This window comes from Hippocampus bargibanti, linkage group LG11 (genome assembly GCF_051943395.1).
Source record: "Hippocampus bargibanti isolate YZ-2025 linkage group LG11, ASM5194339v1, whole genome shotgun sequence".
Classification (NCBI taxonomy): Eukaryota; Metazoa; Chordata; class Actinopteri; order Syngnathiformes; family Syngnathidae; genus Hippocampus; species Hippocampus bargibanti.
The window spans coordinates 806177-824985 of NC_142744.1; the positions used below are offsets into that span (position 1 = coordinate 806177).

Sequence of the window (18809 nt, forward strand, 5' to 3'; positions counted from 1 at the left end):
TCTGTATGTATTTATTTATTTTGTTTATTTAGATATTTGCCTTGTTAATCTGTTGATTTGTTTAGTTGTGTGTTTGTCTATTTATTGATTTGGGTCTTTATCTGTTTATTTATATATTAATTTAGTTATGTATCTATGCGTGTATGTATGTATGTATGTATGTATGTATGTATGTATGTATGTATGTATGTATGTATGTATGTATGTATGTATGTATGTATTTATATTTTGGGGTATAAAATGTGTGGAATGCCAAAGCACGTTTCTCGCAGTGAGGACGGAATGCCAAAGTCCAACGTCCTTCTTGAAGTCCAGAACGTTGACCATGGTCTCAGCTGGACCCCCCATGGAGACAAAAACCACACATGAAGACCACCAAAATGTATAACGACGGCGATAATCAATCATGTCACCTTCCGTGTACGAGCAGGCTTGCGTGAGGGACTGACAGTGAGTCAAGATGGCGGCGCGCGTCACCGTCACGCCCAGGACGCCGCCATCTTTGCACGTCTTGTACTAAAACACACAGCGTATTTTAACTCCATATTTCACGTTGGTAGGAAATGAAATGTCATCAATCAATTCCATCTTAAATCATTGACTGCCAGAAAATGTGCAAAAAAAGTATTTCATGGATAGCAAATAGATAGCCAGCTAGGTTAGGTAGCTAGCAAACAGATGGCAGCGAATGAGTTGATGCAAGAGAAAATATGCCAACTTGATTCTTGCGGATGTCTCACCTCAATGTACGCCGTTTCCTGTCCGGCGCCCCTGATTTGGGGGAACCAATCTCGGGGGGGGTTCCACAAGTGTTTGGATTCGGTCACGATCCACAGCAACTTGGGCCAACCTGGACATTCGCACCACACAAATACTAGCTAGTGAACTAGCTAGCTAGCTAGCTTTCTTTCTATTCAGCTAGCTGGGTTAATCCCTTACATCACAGATGTCAAAATCAAGGCCCGACACATCATTTTTTGGCCTGCAAAAGCAAATCAAGTGTGTGAAATTTCATGCTCATCTATTGAGCTAGCGAGCTAGCAAACTAGCATGCTAGATAGCGATCGAGCTAGCTAGGGGTCAAACTTTAGCAAGCATTATGGCACGCGACATGTTTGATTTGCTTTGGCGGGCCCAATAAAATGATGTGGTGGGCCAGATTTGGCCCCCGAGCCTTGACTTGGACACCTGCGATGTAAGGGATTATCCAGCTAGCTGAATAGAAAGAAAACTAGCTAGCTAGCTAACGATCGAGCTAGGTAGCGATTGAGCTAGCTAGCCATCGAGCTAGCTAGAAATCGAGTGAACTAGCGATCGAGGTAGCTAACGATTAAGCTAGCTAACAATTGAACAAGTTAATGATCGAGATAGCTAGCTAGCAATCGAGCTAGCTAGCGATCGAGCAAACTAGCGATCAAGTGAACTAACGTTTGAGCTAGCTAGCAATCGAGCTAGCTAGCGATTGAGCGAACTAGCGATCAAGTGAACTAGCGTGTGAGCTCGCTAGCGCTAACCACCGATCGCGCTAGCTAGCAGCTAGCTCTCTTTCTATTCAACTAGCAGGATAATCCCTTCCATCACAGGTGTCCAAGTCAAGCCCCGGGGGCCAAATCTGGCCCGCCACATCATTTTATTGGGCCCGCCAAAGCAAATGAAGCACATCAAGTGCCACAATGCTTGCTAAAGTTTGAACCCGCATTTAAAAATTGTCCCATAACAATCATTATTTTTGACTTAAAATGTGAAAACTAGTTATTTAGCCATTTTTTTCTAACGGCCCTCTGAGAGGAAACCGTCACTACAATGTGGACCCCCGGCGCAAAAAAACGACTTTGACAACCTTGTAGTAGAGAGATCGAAAAAATGTGGGCTCTCAAGGAACCGGAGATCCTTACTCTTGCCATATAGATAAGAGCCTTTGTGTCTTTATGTGTGTGTGTATATATATGTGTGAGAGGCAGGAAATGGTTCAGATCAATAATAGTGATAAACCAAAGAGAGTGTTCGTGTTAGCATCGATTGACTGTCATTAAACTTGATGTACATGCGATTGACTTGTAGTTTATGTTAAGTGCAGCCAAAAAACAAAATGGACGTCTGTTTATGTTAAGTGCAGCCAAAACAAAATGGACGTGCATGTGTGTGTCGTGTATGTAATGGAGACCTTTAAAGTGCAAAATCTCTCCAGTGGAACTCTTCGGAAGTCCTTTGTGGCAGAGTTCGCTGGTGAGAGCCACGGTGATGCCGCAGCTCCCCAACAGGAAGCCAATCTGCTGACTTCCTGCATCCTGACGGGAGGAAAAAAAAAAAGGCGTTAGCTGCGTTAGCGTTAGCGTCATGGCGGCGGCGGTCAAGAAAATGTGCACTACTGGCCTTCCTGGTCAGAGGCACTTCGATGGGCACGGGGACCACGGCGGCCAGCAGGCAACCGTAGAAGGCGGTCATGAATGAGCCGGGGTCGTTGTTGGGGAACACTAGTGCCACCTATGGGAGGGAGGAACAAATGTCACCCATGTCACCCATAATAATACTAATACTAATACTAATACTAACACTAATACTAATACTGCAATACTACTACCACTACTACTACGACTAATAACAATAATACAAATAATAATAATACTAATAATACTAATAATAATAACAATACATTTTATTTTTAAGCCCCTTTCAAAACTCTCAAGGTCACTTTACAGTCACAGGATCAGTTTTTCTGTGGGTGAGCAGCGAGCGGCAGCCACACGCACCAGCATTCGCTCAACCCGGAAGTAACTCAAATAGATAGAAAGATGGCTGGCTAGCTAATGGATAGCAAATAAATAGCTAATAGATAGCAAATAAATAGCTAATAGATAGCCAGATAGCCAACAGCTAGCTAGACAGCTTACAGCCAGCCAGCTAGACAGCTAATAGCCAGGTAGCTAGCTAATGGATAGCTAATAAATAGCTAATAGATAGCCAATGGCTGTTAGCTGGCTAGCTGTTGGCTGTCTGGCACAAATGAAAAGTAGAAATTTGTTTTTTTTGCTGAGGCCTACGAGTGACTATGACCATTACTGACTCGGTCTCCAGGTCGGATGAGAGGTTCCTGTTTGGTTCCCAGCTTGTGCGATAGGTTGTAGGCCACCTTCACGCTTCTGGACCAAAGCTTACCTGCAAAAAAAAAAAAAAACCAACACAAAACAAGAAAATGAAATCCTCATTTTGTCATTGAGCGTGTGTGTGTTTGTATAACTAGTCTTGTGAGGACCACTACCATTTTCTACCATACGTCGTGAGGACATTTTTGACAAGTGAGGACCTTTTGGAGGGTTTTTCATTCTAAAAGCTTCTAGGGGGTCTATAGATGCATCTGTAAACATTTCCGAGAGGTCCTCACAAATTCACCCAAAATGATTTTTTGGTGTGTATTTTCATTTCACTTGGATACACACACTTTTTACTCACTGTGTGTGTGTGTGTGTGTGTGTGTGTGCGTGCTTAATGAGAGGAAAAAGTTCATACAAAAAAAAAGTACAACGATATTTCAACCAAATTCACCATAGGGGTGAGGACTTTGAATGTAGCCATTCAGAAACCTCACTCCTGCTGTTATTTCAGTTTCAAGTCCACTTTTTATTGCTTTGATTTTAAAGAAGTTGAAGTGGGAAATGGGGTGACATTTAGTCTTCAAATGGAACACTAAATAAAACTTTATTTAAACTTATCAGCAACGGTGGTCCTCACTCCTTAGCTGGAGTTATCCGGACCTCACAAAACCCTTGAAACAGGTATGTGTGTGTGTGTGTGTGTGTGTTTAATATGACAACATCATTATATATATATATATATATATATATATATATATATATATATATATATATATATATATATATATATATATATATATATATTATATATTTTTCTTATTATTATTATTAATAATAGTACTAGTAGTAGTATTGTAATAATTATCGTAATAATCATAATAATAACAATAATAATAATAATAATAATAATAATAATAATAATAATAATAATAATAATAATAATAATAATACATTTGATTTCTAAGCGTCTTTCAAAACTCTCAAGGTCACTTTACAGTCACAGGATCAATTTTACTATGGGTGAGAAGCGGCAGCCACATGCGCCAGCATTCACTCAACCCCGAAGTAACTCAAATAGATAGAAAGCTAGCTAGCCAGCCAGCTAGACAGCTAATAGCTAGCTAGCTAGCTAATGGATAGCAAATAAATAGCCAACAGCTAGCCAGGTATTGCATTGGCCACATTTTAAGTCGGACCGGCTGTTGGTTGCGCACCGTATGTGAGCTGGCAGAGCGGCTTGCCGTTGATGTCGACGGTGGTGAGGCAGGGTGCCTTTGGAGCGATGGTCCCCCAGCGTTGAAGGGCGGCTTCCAGACTGGAAGGCCAGCCGGCGACGGCGTCCGGGTCCTCCCCGTGGACGGGCGCCATCTGGACCCCTTCGGCTTTGGGCAGGTTGGGGTCCGGCTGCTGCACTGTCGCAATCAAAGTCGTGTCAAATTGTCAATTCGTATCGTATCCAGATCGCTTGATGAATCGAGCATGCTAATGCTAGCTAGCACTCAAAATTCGCAGTCTTTGTAAAAAGTGATTTACCCTCCAGGAGCTCTTCAAAGTCGTCCACGAAGAATTCCCGAAGAGGAGGTCTCTTGGGTCTCTTTAGCGTGTTGACCAGCTGCTGGATCTTGGCTGACACTCGGCTGCTGACTGGAACGCCTGAAGATAAACATCAGAAACATCGACAAAAATAGCAACGTTCAAGCCCATTTCTTTTTGGATACATACAAATACAGTGATACCTCAGTTTACAAACGATTTAGCTCACGAACGTTTCGCCTTACGAACATTAACTTTGTGAAATTATGTTTTATGGGGACCTGGGAACGGATTATTCTCATTTTAATGGTTTCTTATGGGAAATAAATGTTTGGAAGACAAACTTTTTGCTTTACACACACTTTCCGGGAACCATTTAATTTCGTAAACTGAGGTGTCACTGTATTTGTTTTTTTTTTTGTTTTTGGTCTGACTTCAAAGTGGCGCCACGGCAGAGGCTGCCTTTACAGCAGCTCCTGTATTTTGTTTTTTCTACTTCTTTCCTTTCCACGCGACAAGGACTTGAACGACACGTCCATCAGCTCACCGTCCCCCGTCTCCATCAGCTCGGCGTTGCCGTATTTGGGTGTCTGTCTTTGTCCGCCGCTACCCGCTGTTTTTTCTGCCTGGATCCTGTCGGCGGTCGGGGAGTTGTTGATGTAACTTGTCACGTCCGGGGGGGCCGAGTGGATCTCTGGGGAAAAAGGGGAGGAGTTTGGGGGAAAAAAAGGATGTTGGAAATAACTTCATTTGTCACACAGTGGAGAAATTGACATTTCACAGCTGCAAAGTGATGAAAGGGAAAGGAAAGGAAAGAAAGAAGTAGAAAAACAAAATACAGGAGCCGCTGTCGAGGTAGCCACTCTCACGGCGCCGTCTTGATGTCAAAAACAAATAATGTGACACAGACAGTCATTCGATCGTCAGCACTTTCTGCACCCTCTTTGTTGCACGAAGCAGTTGTAGATGAAATCGGAGAGGATCAACGCGTCCTTTTCACCAATGGATCAGGGACCTCATGGTGGAATGTGCACGTCTGCGACAAGCTAAATGTTGAAAGCAAACATGAAGGTGTAGCATCCATTGACAAAAAGAGACTGTCACACATCTGTCCCACATACTGTAAATCCGCTTCAATTCCAAGCAGCGACCGTTCCACAAACGCACCGACACTCTGCGCTGACACCCTTTTCCTCTCATTTAAATCTCTCAAGTAAATATCAACGCATATCAAAGTCCCAAGTCAAGTCAAGCGCTTGAAGGAACACGTCGGTTCTGTTTTTGTATTTGTCGATGTGGACGATTGTGTCGGATGTCGGAATGCGGGATGCCCCTCGCCAACTTTCTTTTCGTCTTCTTCTCAGCGCCTCCTCGCAATCTCACCTTCAATCACAAACACCGCACGCAAGAACGTCTGCTATGATGTTTGTCAAGGTTAAACATCACGTCCACGCATATTATCGACTGTATTCCGTCGTCTTGAGTCCAAATCTCCATTTGCTAAAATTCATTTGGAAAAATGTACATTTCTCCACTGAGACAAATAAAGGCTCATCTAATCTAATATAATCTAATCCAATATAATCCAATCCAAAACCAATCCAAATCCAGATCATAATCCAAATCCCAATCTTAATCCAAATCCCAATCCAGATAACAATCCAAATCCAAATCCCAATCCCAATCCAAATCCTAATACAAAACCTAATCCAAATCATAATCCAAATTGTAATCCTAATCCAAATCCAATCCTAATCCAAATCTTAATCCAATCCAAATCCAATCTAATCCAAACTAATCCAATACAAACTAATCCAATCTAATCCAATCTCATCCAATCCAATCTAATCAAAGAATAAATCACTGTGCGTCAAATGTCTTTTTACCCGTTTTGTGTTGCTGCTGCTGGTGAAGGCGAAGGTGGTGCTGATGTGCGGAGACGTGGACGTGTTGGGCCAGAACTTCGGCCAAGCGAGCGCATCCGACCGCCCCGCTGCTAGCGGACGAGGACGACGAAGCGCTGGACGAGTTGGTGTTGGCGGCGGACGAGCCGGCGCGGCCCGTCCAGCGCTCCGCACTCGAACCCGACGAGGTCCCCACCACGTCCACTGTCCCTCGTCCGTTCTCATCTTCCGCGCCGTCTGCCTCCTCATCGTCCCCGTCGGAAGCGGAGGACGTATCTGCACGACACGTGGATGGTTTCAAGGCACTCCAAAGTCATGCGTGGACCAACATTGGGACGGTGCTATTTTAGCACTGTAGCCGTTTTGCTAACGTGTCGCTACCTGGCGGCGTGTAGGCCTCCATGGAGTTATGCGCCACCAGGGAGCGCCGTTTGGAAGGCATGGGGACGGCCATCTTCCTCTCGCCGTGTTTCGCCAACGCCGCCTGCACGGCCTCGCTGTGGATGTCTGTCCAAGCACAAAAGACGGCCATTTAGCTAGCTATCTATTAGCTATATAGCTATCTAGTACGGAAGTCTTTATTAGACATTAAAGTGCAGAATTAAGTCAAGTCAGGAAACATATTAGCTATATAGCTAGCTACCTAGCTGTTTGAGTTAGGAAACATATTAGCTATCTAGCTAGCTATCTATTAGCTATATAGCTATATAGTACGTAAATCTTATACGTAAATTTGAGTAAAATTACAGTGCAGAATTAAGTCAAGTCAGGAAACATATTAGCTATATATTAGCTATATAGATAGCTAGCTATTTGAGTTAGGAAACATTAGCTATCCAACTATCTAGCTAGCTATCTATTAGCTATATAGCTATCTAGAACGTGGGTCTTATACATAAATTTGAGTAAAATTACAGTGCAGAATTAAGTCAAGTCAGGAAACATATTAGCTATATACTAGCTATATAGCTAGTATATAGCTAGCTATCTAGCTAGCTCGCTATCTATTAGCTATCTAGCGATCTAGCTATCTATGAGGTATATAGCTATATAGCTAGCTAGCTATCTATTTGAGTCAGGAAACATATTAGCTATCTAGCAAGCTAGCTAGTATTCTATTAGCTAGCTAGCTTTCTATCTTTTTGAGTTATTTGAGTGAATGCAAATGAAAAAGCGGCAGCTACAAACAAAAACGATTCTTCTCACCTGAACGGTAGCGTTCGTCTCGGGAGCCTGACAAACATCTACGGCGGATCCGTGACGCCGATGACGGCGTGGGGGGCGGTCTCTTCTCCTGGTCCACCGACGTGTCCACACCTGCGTTAACAAATGTTGATTTTATCCATCACAGATTTCTGCGTGCGTTTTCAAAATGAAAACGTATCCCAACAGCCGTTTTTAATCTGCAGAACAAATATAGCATATTTTTGCACCGAGCGAGCGAGCTAGCTAGCTAGCTAGTTCTCTTTGTCATTCAGCTAGCTGGCTCATCCCCTACATCACAGGTGCACAAGTCAAGGCACGGGGGCAAAATCTTTGGAAATTCCATGGTCATCTAGCGAGTTTGCTAGGTAGCTTGCTAGGTAGCCTGCTAGCTAGCTCGCTAGTAGGCGATCAAGTTAGTTAGCTAGTGAGCAAGCAAGCTAGTGATCAAGATAGCTATCATGAAAGAGGTTATCCAGTTAGATAGCTATTTTGCTCACTAGTTGGATAATCCCTTTGTGCACGATAGCTAGCTATCTGGATAATCTCCTTCATTACAGGTGTCCAAGTCAAGGCCCGGGGGCCAAAATCTGGCCGGCCACATCACTTGATTCGGCCCGCGAAAGCAAATCAAACTTGTGAAATTCCATGGTCATCTATTGAGTTTGCTAGCTATCTTGCTCGCTAGTTAGCGAGCAAGCTGGTTATTTAGCAAGCAAGCTTGCTCACTAATTAGTGATCACTTAGCGATCAATTAGCAATCAAGCTAGTTCTCTCGCTAGTTAGCGATCAAGCTAGTTTGCTAGCTAGTTAGCTAGATAGCAAGCAAACTAACAAGTGATCAAGCTAGTTTGTTAGCTAGTTAGCTAGCTCGCAAAGGCTACCCACCTTGTCGTTTTCATACGCGTAATTTGTCCTCCATGATGCTCTTCACTTGTATATGTGTCAGTTTAACACTCTGTGGTCTAAATTAGCTAATTAGCTAGCTAGCAAACTAGCAAGCGATCAAGCTAGTTTTGTAGCTAGTTAGCGAGCAAGATAGCGAGTGAGCAAGCTTGCTAGGGAGCAATTTAGCTAGCGAGCAAGCTTGTTAGCAAGATAGCTAGCGAGTAAACTAGCTTACTAGCGAGCAAGCTAGCTAGCTAGCTTCATAATCCCTTTCATTACAGGTGGGGGCCAAAATCTGGCCCACCACATCATTGTATTTCATTATTTCATGATGCTTGCAAAATTCTTATCTCAATTTGAAATAAAATCCTGTTTTGGAATAAAAAATGTTCGATTGTTTTTTATGGAAGACTTCAATCATAAAATGAAGTAATTATTGTTATTAAAAAAAGTCATAGAGTGTGTTTTTAACCCCCCCCCCAAAAAAAAAAAAATATATATATATATTATAAAAAAAATATATATATATATATATATATATATATATATATATATATATATATCTATATCAGCCGAAATAGCAGTGTGAATCAAAGTGCTTACCAGGATCAGGTGGTAAAAAAGCTCCAATCAGCTGGAACCGTTTTTTCTCGTAACCTTTTTGCGTGATGTCACCTGACAAGTCAACAAAGAAACGGAGACTATGATTGAAGTCGTTTTCACAAGCGCATGATGACATCATCACAACCGTCACATTGCAATCGCTAACATTCAAATGTCAATTTTATATTTAATTTGATTGGCTTTGGTGTTTTTTTTTGCGGAAAATACAGTGTATACCTCAATTTACGAACGCTTTAGCTCACAAACTTTTCGCCTTACGAACATTAAATTGGCAAGAATAAAATCTTGGCATAAGAACTAGTTTTCGGCGGACTAACCAAACCACATAGCGCCACGGTGGCTTTTCGTCACCAACTTTCTTTGAGTGCAGATGTGGTTTGTTATCGAGTGGAGTACTTTTGCTAGTACAGGACAGAAAAAGACCCCACCACAGGCTCGTGTTAAGCCGAAGAAGACACAAAAGAAAATGACGGTCGAGCAGAAGATGGAGATCATCAAAAAACATGAATGAGGTGCGCGTTTCAGTGACTTAGCGTCCCAGTGCCAGTATGCTAAGTCGAACATTGCTACCATCCTTAAGAACAAGGAAGCTATTAAGGTTGTGTGTTGCTGTGTTGTCTAAGCAACGGTCTCAGGCAATAGAATAGGTTGAAAAACGTCTGTTGATTTGGATTAACGAAAAGCAGCTAGCAAGGGACAGTGTGAGTGAGGGTATTATCGCCCAGAAAGCACGGCAACTTCACTGGGATATTATCAAGAGGCAACTACAAACGCAGCTATTTAAAATTGCATTTTCTGTGTAGCTCTATCTCTTATTTCTATTTATAATTGTATTTTATTTATTTTATTCTATTTGTAATTGTATTTTATTTATTATAGTATCTATGCTTGTCTGTGACTGTAAAGTGTCCTTGAAAGGCGCTTAAAATGAAATGTATTATTATTATTACTAATATTATTATTTCTATTATTATTATTATTATTATTATTAATTATTATTAAATCAGACACCATCATAAAGGTAAATAAAACCACTTTATTATACACTGCAGTTTATTTCTTTCATTACAATACAATAGCACATTTATTATACATGAAATAAAGGATTATTTTGTGTAATTTTTAGGCTTAGAAAGTAGAAAATTATATTTTATGGGGACCGGGGAACGGATTATTCTCAGTTTAATGGTTTCTTATGGGAAATAAATGTTTGGCAGACTAACTTTTGGCCTTCCACACACTTTCTGGGAACCAATGAAATTCGTAAATTGGGGTATCTTTGTCATTGAAATCTGGCCTGCGCAGTGTCAGATGTGTCCACAAGGGGGCGGCGTCATTAGATGTTTTTGGGGGCTTTTTCACATGAGCCATTTGAGCAACGTTGAATGGTTTTTTTTGTGTGCTTGGCGTGCGTCTCAAAGCCTGCATGACCATATAGAGTCAGCCAGGCTGCTCCGAAGAAGCGATGGAGGGAAAGCAGCAAGAAAATGCTGAAGGAAAGAAGGCGTCACGAGAAGGGAAAAGAAAAAAGAAAGGAAAAAAGAGAGGAGGATGAAGAACGGTGAAAGAGAAACAGACAAACTTCTTGTTTGTACGCCGAATACGGAAGACTGTCTGTCATAGGATGCAAAGCACACATTTTCAAAAACAAACAAACAAACAAAAAAGTAAAACATGTAAAAAAGAAATTATGAGATGATAAAACGTCAAATATACTCATTGCAAAAAAAGTACAGACGCTCCCCAACTTACAAACAAGATTGGTTATTCATAAGGTGAATTTGTTCATAAACTGCTTCAGCTGCTATATTTTGTATGGCACGTATGCTTAAAGCTTATGTATTATTATTATTATTATTATTCCTATTATATAAATACAGACGCTCCCCAATTTACGAACGAGATACGTTCCGAACGGTCATTCATAAGGTGAATTTGTTCATAAGTTGCTTCAGTGCTATATTTTGTATGGAATGTATGTTTAAGTCTTAATAAATTATTATTATTATTATTATTATTATATAAACATTATACATACTTATATAAGCTTTAAATGTACATTCGCTGGCGTGTGTGGCTGCCGCTGCTCACCCGCAGAAAAAAATATCATGTGACTAAGGTGTCCTTGAGAGTTTTGAAAGGCTCTGCTAAATGAAATGTATTATTATTATTATTTCATATCAAATATAGGTCTTAAGCAACTTACGAACAAATTGACCTTACAAACAACAGTTTGTAAGGTGAATTTGTTTGTAAGTTGGGGAATGTCTGTACAACCCAATACAGGTTACTTATACAAGCCTTCAACATACTTATATAAACCCTGAATGTACATTCCATACAAAATATCGCACTGAAGCAAGAAAATATGTCATTCATTATAATGCGGTGCACCTGATGTATGGAAAAGGTTTTCAAATATGTCATTCGTTTAAGGTGCGCCGTATATTCCTGAAAATACTGCATTTTTCTTTCCATATTGCAGTCATGCTAAATTTCGCTACGTTGCAGTGACTCGCTTTGAAGAAACTCATCAATTCATTGGCAAGCTTGCTAATGGACACACCCATTAGCCGTAAATCCATTTGCTGACACCCACGTCACTCACCAGGCTCGGCTCAGCCTGTTAAAGCCATGCAAAAAACATGCAAACGTATCAAAATGAAATGGATGCAGAAAGAGTCATACACACACACACACACACACACACACACACACACACACACACACACACACACACACACACACACACACACACACACACTAAGGTAACAAAGAAACGTGCTGTTTTTTTTCTTCCCTCTGCGGAGGAAGAAGGAAAACCAGTTTGTCACTGACTTCCTGAATAAACATTGACGCTACTAAAATGAAAATTTCCAACTTTGTGTTTGTTTGTTTTTTTGCTACAGTGATGCTAATGTAGATGAATGCTAATGTTGCTGCTGGCGAATTTTATTTTATTGGGGGCGGGGGTTGCGATATGACTCGCCAGCCAATCGCAGGGCATGCACGAACAATAGTTTGCGTTGAAAATCACATCAGGGGACAATTTTGGGGACAGGTATCAAATTCAAGGCCCGGGGGCCAAATGCGGCCCGTCACATCATTTTATTCGGCCCGCAAAAGCAAATCAAACTTTGATCTCTGGTGAGCTAGCTCGATTGCTAGCTCATTATCTAGCTAGCTCGATAGATGAGCATGGAATTTCACTAGCTATCTCACTATCAGGCTAGATAGCAAGCTAGGTAGCGATCAACCTTGCTAGCGATCGAGCTAGCTAATGAGATAGCGAGTTAAATTCCATGCTCATCTATCGAGCTAGGGAGATAGCAAGCTAGCAATCGAGCTAGCTAACCAGCGATTGAGCTAGCTAGCGAGCTAGCTATTTTTTTCAGCTAGGTGGCTAATACCTTACATCACAGTGGTCAAAGTCAAGGCCCGGGGGCCAAATCTGGCCAGCCACATCCTTTTATTCGATCCGCAAAAGCAAATAAACTTGTGAATTCTATGCTTATCTATTGAGCTCGCTAGCTAGGGATTGAGCTGGCTAGCTATCGAATGAGATCTCTAGCTAGCTAGGTAGAGATCAAGCTAGGTAGTGATCAAACTAGTAAGTGAGCTAGGTAGAGATCAAGCTAGGTAGCGATCAAGCAAGGTAGCGATAGAGCTACTAGCTAGCGAGTAAGGTAGTGATTGAGCTAGCTAGTGAGGAAGCTAAGTAGAGATTGATAATAGCTAGCGAGCGATCTAGGTAGCTCTCTTTAGCGAATGAGCTCGCTAGCTAGCTAGGTAGAGATCAAGCTAGATCGCGATCAAATTAGTAAGTGAGCTATCATCGCTCACATAGCGAGACACACACAAACACACACACACACACACACACACATGATATTTTAAGCGTGCTTGGTGTCAGATGGCACTCAACCACTGACCCAATTTTCTGCGCACACACACACACACACACACACACACACACACACACACACACACACACACACACACACACACACACACACACACACACTCATAACTTTTACTTCCTCTTCACCTTGGAAATTCCCACAATGCAAGCCTGTCAAACACACACACACAAATATGCACACACACACACAGATGTTAGCAAGGCCTGAAGCTAGTCATCTGTCGCTAGTCGTCAGTGAGCACATTCTTGTTTGACAAACACACACACTTAGAGTACAAAAATATACAAAATCATGCCTTAGCACACGCCTTCATAAACACACACACACACATGTTTCACGCTAGCGCCAATCACATGGCGGCGGCGGCGGCGGCGAACGGAGCGACAGCAACTGGCGCTTTCGCACATGAGCCGCATGTGACGTGCGTGCGCGGGCTAATTTTTACAAGGCCGTAGCATTAGCGCGTGTTGAAGTGTGACCAACGATGAAATATGTTGAGTATAAAAAGTCGTTGCAACAAGGGAAGAAATGACAGAATTTCCAAAACGTATCGAACGGAACGTTATGAAAATGTATTAGCACGGAATACTATGAACATTAGCCACGGCAAAATAGCAACATGGTTTAATAAATACATCCCTTTGTGTTTACATGGATGGATGGATGGATGGAGAGAGAGCGAGTTAGCTGGCTAGCTAACTCGCTAGCTAGCTAGTGAAATAGAGAAATAGATAACTAGCTAGCTACCTAGAGAGATAGAGAGAGAGAAAAAGAGAGCGATCGCTAGCTAGCTAGCCCACTAGATTGATAGATGGATGGATGGATGCATATATGCATGGATGGAGAAAGAGAGAGAGAAATAGCTAGCATGCTAGCTAGCTAGTTTGAGAAATGGATAGACAGAGAGATGAATGGATGGATTCATGGATGGAGAGAGAGAGGTAGGGAGAAAGAGAGTGCGAGAGCTAGCTAGCTAGCGAGAGATAGACAGAGAAAAAGAGAGCAAAAGCTAGCTAGCTAGCTAGCCCACTAGAAATATGGATTGATGGATGGATGGATGGATGAATGGATGGATGGGTGAATTAATGGATGACGGAATGAGAGAGAGCTAGGTAGCTAGCTAGCTAGAGAGAGAGAGAAAAGTAAATAGATAACTATCTAGCTAGTGAAGCTAGAGAGAGAAAGAGAGAGAAAGAAATAGATAGATAACTAGCTAGCTAGCTTGATATAGAGATAGAAAAAGAGAGCAAAAGCTAGCTAGCTAGCGCAGTAGAAAGACAGATTGATGGATGGATAGATGGAGAAAGAGAGAGAGAAATAGCTAGCTAGCTAGAGATAGAGAAATAGAGAGCAAAATCTAGCTAGCTAGCTCACTAGAAAGAAAGATAGATTGATGGATGGACGGATAGATGGAGAAAGAAAGAGAGAGACAAATACCTAGCTAGCAAGCTAGCTAGCTTGAGAGATGGATGGTATATATTTCAAAGTGTGACGACTTCCAAAAGTCATCGAGACTGGACGAGCTTTGTTTATGACTATTTTCCCTCGTGCACCTCGTGACTTTTTTTTCCTTCTTGTCTTTTATCAAATGCGGGAAATGTTTTGCTAGCAAATACGAAATGAAAAAAAAGGACAGCAAGAAAAAAAAAAGGTTGAGGCGAGTCGAGGCGCCTCAAATTGTCTACAAAGAGCACATTGATTGCGCAAAGTCACGCGGCCTCGTGCGGCAACGACCGTCGGCGCTCGTGCGCCAAAGGATCTCGAATGATGCTAATCGTAGCGCTAATTGCGACGAGTCGATGTTGAAAAGCAAACTGGCCGTCTTGACCAGCAGCCGTCGACATCCGACATGCGACAACTCGTGCGTTTCATCCCGACAAAGTGAGCTCGCCATTTCGACAGCTAGCTAACTAGCTAGATAGCCATATAGCTAATAAATAGTCAGCGACATTGCTAACTAATGACACAGATAGCTAATAGATAGCCAGATCGCCAACAGCCAGCCAGCTATACCGCTAATAGCCAGCCAGCTAGCTAGCTAATGGACGCGGTGTACAGCCAAACCTCGGTTTTCGAACGTCCCGGTTCTCATCCAATTCAGTTTTCAACCAAAAATGTTGCCTTTTTTTTTTATGCCCCGTCTACAACCGAAATTCGGTTCTCAACCAAACTGAGCGCACCGCGATGCACCACTCGATTACCCTCGCTGCCATATACCTGACGTCCTCGTGTCCTACCTTCCTCATTGTAATCGGCACTTTAGTATGGTTGAATAAAGTTTTTTTTTTTTTACGAAAAAGCAGACGTGTTTGGTTGACATCTCCGCAAATCGGACGTTATTTTCGCGTAGCTTTCCATTGTGAGTCAACGTTGTTTATATTGTTCAATCACGATTCATAAAACGCAGACGCGTCTGGTTGAGATCCATGCAAATCAGACGGTTAGCCTCATGTAGCATTCCGTTCTGAGCAGACGATTTAGTGTTGTTGAATAAAGATCAACAAAGCGGTCGTGTTTGGTGAGGCGCTTCCTCTTGTGGCGTCCATTGTTAGCGGACAGATTAGTATTGTTCAATAAAGATTAAAAAAAGCAGTTGTTGTCCGGACTTAGAACGGATTATTTTTTTTTACATTGATTATAATGGAAAGTCGTGTTTCGGTTTTTCAACCAATCGGTTTTCGAACAGGTTTCTGGAACGAATTATGTTCGAAAACCGAGGTATCGCTGTATATTTGTATTTTTTTGAGCGCATAAAAGAATGCACGACTGACATGCCATTTGAGCGCCATGTGCCAAAACGTCAAGATTTGACAGGACTTTAGCCCATATTTAATTTCATAAATAATCATAATTAATAACAACGGTCTTAATGTGATCCACGTCATGCTAGCTTTTTTTTTTTTTAATAATGATGATGATGACGATAGTCATGTGTCGGGAAAATCCCTGCGCTGCTTTTAGGGAATCTCTCGTGCATGCATGCGTGCACGAGCTAGCACGCACGGGGTTAGCGGGACAATTTATTAAAGCCAGAATAGATTCCTAGAGGGTGGGGGTGCGGGGGGGGGGGGGGGCGGGGCATGAAATATTTTGGTTTTGTTTGCGAGCACAACTAAGCAACACACAAAAAAAAAAAAAAAAAAAAAGAAACGCCAGATGTCACACAAAGCATCATGGGAATACGGACGGACGTGGACAATGTGAGGGGAGGGCGGAGAGAGAATTGGGGAAAAGGAAATTGGTGGAGGTTGAGGAAGAAGAAGAGAATAAGGTGAAAGGGGCAAAAAAGGAGAATAGCAGAAGAGAATAAAGTTAAAAGTATTATTATCGTTATTATGATGATTAATATTTGGGTTATTAGGATTATTATTATGATGGTTATTATGATTATTATGATTACTAACTGGCTGACTATCTAGCTGGCTATCTATCTAGCAGCTACCTGGCTAGCTGTCTATGTAGTATCTATCTAGTGGCTATCTATTAGCTATCTATTAGTTATGCGACTAGTTAGCTAGCTGTGTAGCTATTAGCGATCTACTGGCTATCTTGCCAGCTACCGAGCTGGCTAGCTATTTGCTATCGATTAGCTATTTATTAGTTATGCGACTAGTTAGCTAGCTGTGTAGCTATTAGCGATGTACTGGCTATCTTGCCAGCTACCTAGCTGGCTATCTATTTGCTATCTATTAGCTATTTGGCTGGCTCGCTAACTATCTAGCTATCCATTAGTTATGTGGCTACTTAGCTAGCTGTCTATCTATTAGCTATCTATTGGCTATCTAGCGAGCTATCTATTTGCTATCTGACTGGATCACTAGCTATCTAGCTATCTATTATTTATGTGGCTACCTAGCTAGCTGTCTATCTATTAGCTATCAATTGGCTATCTCGCTAGCTATCTATTTGCTATCTGGCTGGCTTGCTAGCTATCTAGCTATGTATTAGTTATGTGGCTACCTAGCTAGCTGTCTATTAGCTATCTATTGCTATCTAGCTAGCAGGCTATCTATTAGCTATTTGGCTGCCTCGCTTGCTATCTATTAGTTATGCGGCTACCTAGCTAGCTGTCTATCTATTAGCTATCTAGCTAGCTACCTAGCTGGCTATCTATTTGCTATCTATTAGCTATCTGGTTGGATCACTAGCTATCTAGCTATCTATCAGTTATGCGGCTACCTAGCTAGCTGTCTATCTATTAGTTATCTATTAGCTAGCTTTCTATCTATTTGAATGACTTCCGGGTTGAGTGAACGCTGGCGCATGTGGCTGCCGCTGCTCACCTACAGAAAAACGTATCCTGTGATTGAAAAGTGACCTTGAGAGTTTTGAAAGGCGCTTAGAAATGAAATGTATTATTATTATTATCATCTTTTTCTACTTCTTTGTTTCCTTTCCTCTTCCTTTCATAACTTTGCTGTTGTGAAATGTGGCGGGGGAGACGTGTTGTTGGTTTGAAAATCCGCAATAGAGTGTGACAGTGAAAGATGAGAAGATGAGAAAGTTTCTTTGGCGAGTACTGGACTGGACATTCTTATTGCTGTTGTTTTGGACCCGGTGCTGACAGTAAAATTGTTGTGATGCAGAAAAAGTGCAAAATAATAATTATAAAAATAACAACAACGCCAACTTTTCCTCGAGTCAATACATCACACGGCAAAATGGAAAATAATGGCGTTGCAAGACCGAACAGAACCAGCAAACGGTGTCGCTTACCTTCTGATAACTCCAACTCCAGCTCGGCCAGTTTGGCCCGAACCTCCACGGGGATCGGCACGAGCGGGTCCCCGTCCGCCATTCCGCCGTCGTCACTCTCCTCCCTTTATTCCTCGAGTCTTCTTCTTTTTTTGTCTTCTTCTCCACTTTTCGTCAAATTCTGCTGAAAATATCCAGAAAAAAAACAAACGAATCGGAGCCGCTTCGTCTTTCACTCAGCGCGGATTTGCTCCAAGCGTCAAGTTTGCCGACATAAAAGGTATTTGTTTCCGGTGGCGTGTCTGTCAAAATAATAGAAACGATAGCAACAACTACCGAAGTCCAGAAGTGGTTTAATTTTGTAGGAAATTTCCTGTATTTTCATCTCATTTGTTTTTCTACTTTCGAAATTACAAAACTATGCTATGCTATGCTACCACTCGATGTTACATAAGAATAGAAATGGCGGAAACATACTTCGCGAAGTAGCAAAAAATAAAACAAAATTTTGGTGTTAAAGTATGCGGTTGCATTTGACAGGAAGTTGAAGGCACATGTTGAAAACGTCCTGTTCGGTCTCTGGCGCCCCCTCGTGGGTGGCGAAATAAAAGCGGTGGCGATGCCGTATCTGTATTGGCCACAGTTGACGTAGTTGTAGGACGTACAGTGATACCTCAGTTTACGAATTTAATTGGTTCCCAGAAAGTGTGTGTAAGTCGAAAAGTACGTCTGCTGAACATTTACTTCCAATAAGAAACCATTAAAAATTAGTACAGGCCGTTCCCAGGTCCCCATAAAACATAATTCTCTACTCAATAATCCTTAAAACTACACAAAATATACCTTATTTTATGTATAATAAATGTGCTATTGTATTGTAATGAAAGAAATAAACTGTACCGTATAATAAAGTCGTTTTATTGACCTTCGTGATGGCCTCTTGATGA

General features: G+C 41.7%; 1 protein-coding gene across 2 annotated transcripts in view; it reads right to left on the reverse strand.

The window, feature by feature from the left end:
* The window catches only part of dip2cb (DIP2 acetate--CoA ligase C (putative) b), a 33107-nt gene extending 14987 nt beyond the window's left edge, over positions 1–18120 (reverse strand). For both annotated transcript variants that reach the window (XM_089007950.1, XM_089007949.1), the window contains exons 1-14: positions 17884–18120; positions 9224–9295; positions 7736–7846; positions 6911–7036; positions 6512–6805; positions 5173–5319; positions 4626–4745; positions 4307–4504; positions 3065–3156; positions 2374–2484; positions 2165–2288; positions 741–850; positions 414–516; positions 271–335 (exon numbers count right to left, since the gene is read on the reverse strand). In XM_089007950.1, the coding sequence (XP_088864076.1) occupies positions 271–335; positions 414–516; positions 741–850; positions 2165–2288; positions 2374–2484; positions 3065–3156; positions 4307–4504; positions 4626–4745; positions 5173–5319; positions 6512–6805; positions 6911–7036; positions 7736–7846; positions 9224–9295; positions 17884–17965 (1755 nt within the window). In that variant the 5' untranslated portion in view covers positions 17966–18120. The remainder of the gene's footprint in view (positions 1–270; positions 336–413; positions 517–740; positions 851–2164; positions 2289–2373; positions 2485–3064; positions 3157–4306; positions 4505–4625; positions 4746–5172; positions 5320–6511; positions 6806–6910; positions 7037–7735; positions 7847–9223; positions 9296–17883) is intronic.
* Positions 18121–18809: the final 689 nt, after the last annotated feature.